The 7562-nt window shown below is 34.8% G+C and overlaps 2 protein-coding genes across 5 annotated transcripts in view; one reads left to right on the top strand and one right to left on the bottom strand.

The window, feature by feature from the left end:
- Positions 1-2316, bottom strand: part of cunh7orf57 (chromosome unknown C7orf57 homolog) — an 8690-nt gene extending 6374 nt beyond the window's left edge. The window contains exons 1-3 of one of the 3 annotated variants that reach the window (XM_016486755.1): positions 2175-2316; positions 1672-1749; positions 1338-1517 (exon numbers count right to left, since the gene is read on the bottom strand). In XM_016486755.1, coding sequence (XP_016342241.1) covers positions 1338-1517; positions 1672-1708 — 217 coding nt within the window. In that variant the 5' untranslated portion in view covers positions 1709-1749; positions 2175-2316. The remainder of the gene's footprint in view (positions 1-1337; positions 1518-1671; positions 1750-2174) is intronic. The other 2 variants (XM_016486753.1, XM_016486754.1) reach the window with 2 other exon arrangements.
- Positions 2317-3425: 1109 nt separating this feature from the next.
- LOC107688920 (cytohesin-interacting protein-like) lies at positions 3426-6920 on the top strand. Of its 2 annotated transcripts, XM_016486752.1 has the most exons (9): positions 3426-3588; positions 3786-3826; positions 3925-3979; positions 4140-4242; positions 4326-4416; positions 5453-5519; positions 5766-5832; positions 6580-6601; positions 6794-6920. In XM_016486752.1, exons 1-9 carry the CDS (start codon positions 3439-3441, stop codon positions 6831-6833), a joined length of 636 nt encoding a protein of 211 aa, XP_016342238.1. In that variant the 5' UTR covers positions 3426-3438; the 3' UTR covers positions 6834-6920. The 2 variants fall into 2 exon arrangements, with proteins under 2 accessions (XP_016342238.1, XP_016342237.1); XM_016486751.1 differs by having other exon boundaries at positions 6580-6920.
- The last annotated feature ends 642 nt before the right edge of the window (positions 6921-7562 follow it).

Here is a 7562-nt window from a genome sequence, read left to right as displayed (position 1 = left end):
GATACCGATTCGATACTTCTGAACTAAACTTTTAAATTATTAAATTTATTAAATTACTAAGAGTAAAATGGGTAATGATAACCACTTAACTTTGTTTAAAACACATTTTAACATTCGATATGCCTTAATTGTAATTTATTAGGTTATATTTTTGTTTACACATGGTTCAAATGTGTTTTTTGTTTACACATGATTCAAATCTACAAATACTACAGTGGAACTATGATCACTTTAGTAAAACCATGGTTCATTATCATAAGGGACTGCCAGTGACAGACTGTTGCATGCATAAAATGCAACCTTTTTGTTCTGACGGTGTATGATTTCTATTAACATTACAGAATAGAACATGATCTATATTATCTTTCAACGTTCAATTTAAATAAATGTAATTGTACAAACTATGTAGGCTACGATTTCAATTTGTTTATTGTGAAATAACTCAAACATATGTTTTTTTTCTGTCCTCTGATAAGCATTGTTCAGGGCTGCCGTTCCCAAAAGCTTTAATGCTTTCTTATGATACTTTTGGGAAACGCAGCCCTGTTTGAATGCACTTTTAGAAGTGAGTGAACGCTCTCTGTGATGGATTGGTTCTGTCTTGCAACATTTGCGTGTGTTCAGATGAGCAGGAAAATAGTTCTATCCTACACAATTACTTGCGAACAATGGTTATTCGTCCAATTCAATGCATTTGTACGCATTATTATTATTATTAATTTAAATAAACAAAATCACTGGTAAATAAAACACACCTTAGTATCGATATTTTTAGTTTGAGTATCGATACTTTCGATACTCGGGTCAGTATCGATATATCGATACTTAGGATCTATACGCCCATCCCTAATGCGCATAAACCTTGAGCGCGGTATACAAACGAACATGGAACAATACATTTATTAATCTGTGTTAATGTTAGTTAATATAAAGACAATCATTCAGTGTTTGTTGATGTTTTTGTTGCTGTTACGTGACGTAGTGGTGTCTGACTAGGGGCGAGACGTGGGCTGATGACGTCATCGTTTCAGAAAATATACGGATTCGCTGTCCACACGAAAACGCAAGGGCGGCGTTTTCAGATTTATCCACTCTGGGACCCGGTTTCAAAAAATATCGGTTTCACTCTCCCAAAACGCCGGATCCGTGTGGACGAAATGCCTATACGATACAAAATGTATGCGTATACAGCTAAACGCGTCTCCGTGTGGACGGGGCCTTAGTTTCTTTAATAAATAGTGAGACAAGTGCATAAGATGCTATTCTGAACATATCATAAATCATGGCAAAGTTGAAGATAAATCTGAAAACAATACATTCTAGTGTGACACAATTACCCCTCTGTCCTCCTTGTTTTGCAAGTTTAACATAATCCGAGTCAGTGGCCTGAATTCCTACGCGTCTTCCTCCTTTAGTTATTTCTTGAGGAGTGGTGTCGGCAGTCGCAGATAAACCCGGAATCTGTGATGAGGGTCCAACAGCTCCATTTGAACTAGCAAGGTTAGCTGTCCTAACACCTACAATGAAATTATAATATTTGTACAATTATTTGCCTTAATCAAAAAATATTTGTGAAAACAATATTCATGTGTATTATGTGACAGCAATGTATGCATAAGGTGGTCTGTAAAGAAGATAACAGTATAATGCGTTTCTCAGAAGGACCGTTACCTGGTTTTGTCCGGCGATAGTTGGGCTCGGCAGCCATGACTGGTCTTAGTGGTCAGTGGTGGTTTGATAGCTCTGCAACTGCAGAAAGACAAAGTTAAGTCCTTTGCATTTATTCCAAATAAAAGGTCAGCCGAACTATTGTCCTTTAACGCGTGCTTAAATTATCCAATTAAAGCGCGAATTAAATGTCAGCGTCAGCTCGACATATTGAGCATTTCTTCGTGTAGACAGCCGTGTATCTACAGCTACCTTACCAAAGCGAATAAATGTATCTATTACCGATCATGTTTTAAAACACTGTGGTAATTTTAGCTATTTCTCTCAGGATTTTCTTGTATATCATTTAGCTCTCGAGTCAACCTTGTCGCCTAGTAACAAAAGCAGCATCAGGACCACAATCATCATCTGTACAAGACAAGCCAATTATCAGCGCAGATTTTAAAAATAGAACTCACAGACATTGCAGATAAAAACAACATTGGAAGATTGGAACATTGATATACCTGAGGCTACGAAAAGATGTGGAAAAGACAAAGCTTACGTCGTGTTAACCAGCGCACAGAAGGGGGACGCCTAGATTCCTCTTCTTCATCAGATTGAACTGCGCACTGAACCCGGAGACGCCTTTCCTGCCACCTACTGGATAGGGAATGATCTTCAAGAAGCGTGGAAACACCTCCTCCACACAGCACACAGCCCACAGCACAGTTTTGACAAACGCAAGAATTTGCATGTCATGTAGTATATCATTGAGAAGTAAGGATTAGCTAATATGGTTTCAGATTTTTATTCAACTTTTGTTATTAACATTTATATTAGCACGTATCCTCTTATTTGTTTGTTTGTTTGTTTATGTATTTGTTTGTTTGAAGACAGTTTAAATATGGAGGGCCACATGACTCAAAATTAAATCATTACATAAATGTTGAAATATATAAATAATCGTTAAATACATAATTAAATGCATATTGGCTGTAAATGCAGAAATAAATGCAGAAATATTCATTCATTCATGCGTTCGTTCGTTCATACATTCATTCATTCATTTTATACACGTCTCGACAACCATTACCCTGAAAATGAAATGTGGAAGAAATAAATAAATGAATGAATGAATATTTATGCATTTAATTATTTAAACATGTATTTAACCATTGATTTATATATTCCAATATTTATTTAATGATTTAATTTTGAGTAATTTGGCCCTCTGTACTGTTCATCTTCATCAATTCTTTATTTATGTTTTAACCTATATGGAAGTCATTTTCTGAAGACATTCTGCCTTTTTATTTTATTATTTTACTTTACTGTATTTTATTTAAAAATGAAAGTGAATTGAAATCTGCTATACATTCTCTTTTTCTATTTTAATGTACGGAAGGCTTTTTTGACCATTTTAAATAAATTAATTTAATGATAAAAAAAAAATGAATAGCACATATACAATTTCATTATGAGAAATGAAATTAAACTATAATTTTCATTTTTATCATACCTGTACAATTATGTTTTTTAATTGGCAGAAAATGTCATCCATATTTATGTAGGTCTACGTTTTGTTTGTTTCAGAGGTGATTTTAAACATGATTCTCCATAAATGTGCGCTGACACAGACTTACAGTAAAATCATTCTGTAGTTTGTAGTGAAGCCCCGGGGACTTTACTGTGGTCACGTTACGTAACATCCGTTCAGAGCGAAGGCGTGCATAAAAACCAGAGAGAGCAACGTTCTCAGCAGCAGAGATGCAAGCACACACTCTGAAGATGACAGCATCTGTTCAATACATAAGAAAACTGCTGGGAAAAAGCAGCTGTGCGACAAGCAACCTGTTGAACACTGGACACAAAACACAGAAGAACACTACCGATTCTAAAACCATCAGGAACAAAGATGGAAAAAGTCATAAAAGAAACGTAAGTGACTATTTTCGTATTTGCTTTATTTTTGATGTGTTTATTTTGTTTGATGTTTAATATGATTTGATATTTCTCTAGTAATATTCTGCTGAACATGTAGGTTTCTACTAATATTTAGTAGGCTATGTAAATAACATATTAACCTACTAAATTGCTCATTTGAATAATTAACAATGTGGAATGTTATTTTGTAGGTAGTGCAATTCCAAGACAACACAACAGAGCAGTATATACGGTAAAAAAAGTTATTAAGTTGCATCTTAAGCTTGTCAACCCACATGCACAACTCAAATTTGGTCTGACTCTCTCTTGCTCATGTCTCTTGGTTAACAGGAAAAGTGTCGTTTTAAGAAGAAAAGAAAATGAAACTTTTGGGTTTGACATCCAGGTAACCTCATTACCCACCCATCCTCTCTCTCTCATACTCTTCTTATACTTTTTTCTCCATTCATTCAAGCATTACGTGCCTGCCTGAGGGCTTATTATCTGTCAGGGGATAATTGGATTTTGGATGATGAATTGATTGGGTGTTTACTTCCTGTCCATAGACAAGCAGTGTTGAGAGAAGCATCAGTACTGAGCAGGATTTGGGCTCGTGTGTGTGTTGGGTGAAGGAGAACAGTCTGGCAGAGAGTAGTGGGTTAATGACAGGTAAGTTATCAAGACACCTGCTCACTTCTGTCGAGCACCAGTGTCATTCATACTTACTAAAATCTCTTTGTCTCTCACCTCAGGTGATGTTATTATAACGGTCAACAGTGTGTATATTGCTGGATTCACTCAGCAGCAGATCAACAATCTGGTTCAAAAGTCCTCCACCTTAATGTAAGACTCAACACTATCGTCTATGTTATGTTTTTGATGATTAATGTACAGTTATACAATGTATTTTCAACGGGAAAAGAATATAAAAATGCTACAGTAAAAAAATGTTAGTTTGTTCACTGAAATATTTGTATTTTAATTGTTTGCGAGGAAAAAATATGAATTAGCATAATTTATGGTTAATGTCTACATATTTAATATTTCATTAGATATAACAGGTCACCACATGTATACACACACATACCTTTTTATTAAAGTTTTATATTATTATTATTGTTGTTGTTGTTGTTATTATTAAATATTTGAATGTAATTTTTAATAAGAAAAGTAGAAGTCACATTTTTATTAATGGCCCCTTTGTAAAGCATCACATTTGATTATATTTCATTTAAAATGTTTAATGCAGTGTTTATTGGATTGCAATAATTTTTATAATATTACAATATGTGACCCTGGACCACAAAACCGGTCTTAAGTGTCAATTTTTCGAAATTGAGATTTATACATCATCCGAAAGCTGAATAAATGAGCTTTCCATTGATGTATGGTTTGTTAGGACAGGACCATATTTGGTCAAGATACAACTATTTGAAAATCTGGAATCTGAGGGTGCAAAAAAATCTAAATATTGAGAAAATCGCCTTTAAAGTTGTCCAAATAAAGTCCTTAGCAATCCTTATTACTAATCAAAACTGAAGTTTTGATATATTTACGGTAGGAAATTTACAAAATATCTTATACTTAATATTCTAATGATTTTTGGCATAAAAGAAAAATTGATAATTTTGACCCATACAATGTATTTTTGGCTATTGCTACAAATATACCCCAGCGACTTAAGACTGGTTTGTGCTCCAGGGTCACATATGTGTTTTAATACTGTCTTAATAAAGTAGTAGTTTAATAAAGTATTAGTATCATTGTTATTATATAATAAGCTCAATGAACCAGTCAAAACCCTGTCTAACCCTAGTTTTGATTGTAAGTGCTTCTTGATCTGAATATATTTTTTTGTCTTGTCTTTTGTTGACTGTAGGATGGAGATTATCAGAGGTTCTACAGAAAAGCAGAGACAATTGCTTAGCAAGCGTTATCTCCTGCAGGTGATTTTCTTCAAAGTATTGAAATTTCTTATTAGCCTCAGTCCCATTTTGTACCCTAATTATGTATCTTTATAACACTACATAATCATTCTTCTCCTGTTTCGCATAACTTGTGTATCAGTAGATATTTACGGTAATGTTGTTGTATATTGGGTAACTGTGTGAATCGTGAACAAAACAGGTTTCTTCATGCTTAACAGGTTTTTTTCTTTCTCTGTGTTTCCCCCTCACATTTACACACTACAGAAACAGTTTACAGAGAAATGCGAAGAGCTTCAGACACTCATCGCAGAGGAAGTGCGTCTGGCAGGAGGTGTGTGTTAATGTGTGTTTGTGTGTGAGAGTAAGACAGAGAGATGTGGGCATAAACTACCCACAAGTGAAACGCATCATTTCCCCATAAAGCCACGCTCTGCCCTCAGGATGCCAACAAAAGCATCAGAAGATCTGTGTGTGTGTGTGTGTGTGTGTGTGTGTGTGTGTGTTTGTGTGTGTGTGTGTGTGTGTGTGGGCGGAATGTGGGGAGTGTGTGTGCTTACATGTAGAAATTCTGCTTTTACAGGAAGAAACTTTGCTGACAATTCTTGATACTGTTCTGATATGAAACTACAGCAAGTCTACACTGTAAACAACTAAATTAACTGGTTTATTCAAGTAAAATGTATTCAGTATACCTATACCCAGTGATGCCTTAAAAGAACCGTTTTTGGTTCCGTAGTGTAAAGAACATTTTAATAATTTAACGGAGCTTTTGCCACTATAAGGAAAGGTTCCATGGATGTTAAAGGTCCTTCGTGAAACATAAATGAGAATAAAGAACCTTTATTTTTAAGAGTGTGCATCAACAAGGGATCAGCTGGTCAGGAATTACATATGTTAAAAAGTATTAACATAGTATCACATATTGCATAGAACAGCATAATACTTTATAATGAATAATAAACAAACAAAATTGAAAATAGCACAGATATTTTCAGTTAAAATTGGTTTTCATTTCAGTTACACAATAACACAAACACTTTAGTGCCAGTAAATGAAAACAGTCTGTTACTGTTTTCAGGTGCTGTGGAAAACATCCAGAAGCTAAATGTCCTTCCTGCAGAATCCTCTGCGAACCTTTGCTGACAGTATGGACAGAGAGTTTTTTCACACTTCTAATACAATCAAACACACCTAATCAAGGTTGTGGGCTTCACTGGAAAATTACAGGCTAGTGCATTAGAGTAGGCTCGAAACTAAGCTCTCTGGTAAAGCAGAGTTTAAAGTTAGTCCAGGAAAACAAATCCTGGCCATATGCTCAAGGAGACCCCATGAGAGACCCTGTTCAGACAGCATATTTTCTGTACAATGCTACATCGTGGTTTGAATTAGTGAGTGAAAAGCTAAATATTGATGTACAGAGATGGAATTATTTAACTATTTATTTAAATCATACTGCATTTTGTATTATCTATAGTGTATTTGTGTATTTTACACTATTAAGCAGTCATTTTTATTGTCAGTTTTTTTTTTCATTTTATCTAATTGATATTTTGTCTAAATGTGTTTTGTGTATTTATGTACGAAGTTCTCTAATATTTATTCATTTGCATATTTATATAATGACTCTTTAATAAACTTTTATGCTTTGGTGCTTTGTAGTGCAGGCTGGTTCTGCTTGGGCTGTTTCTCACTGTACACTTAATCTTGCTGAATGTGGTTTGCATAAGTTGATTTGTCTGCTGTTTGCTTCTGCTGAACACGTAGGTTTCCCAGATATCATCTCAGTCAGTGGTAAAACACCAGATGCACTTCTCATTCACCACATAGATCTTAAGCCTGGCGGGAAATGACACGTCATTGACAGTACATCCCGTATCACAGACGAACCTTAGCGTCCTCGTCACTTTTATAATACTTGATTGACAGTATAATTGATGCCTCATTTTGTGTTCAACCTCTTTGAGACCTAATTTTTAGCTTCTTAAAAGACTTTGCAGAATATCTTTACAGTATGTATTGAATGGCAGTCACAAAGCTCAAACAAACTGATGTAAACACAAG

This window comes from Sinocyclocheilus anshuiensis, unplaced genomic scaffold (genome assembly GCF_001515605.1).
Source record: "Sinocyclocheilus anshuiensis isolate Anshui unplaced genomic scaffold, SAMN03320099.WGS_v1.1 scaffold101, whole genome shotgun sequence".
Classification (NCBI taxonomy): domain Eukaryota; kingdom Metazoa; phylum Chordata; class Actinopteri; order Cypriniformes; family Cyprinidae; genus Sinocyclocheilus; species Sinocyclocheilus anshuiensis.
Note: the sequence above shows the minus strand (reverse complement) of the source record. Positions and strands in the feature narration are given on the sequence as shown.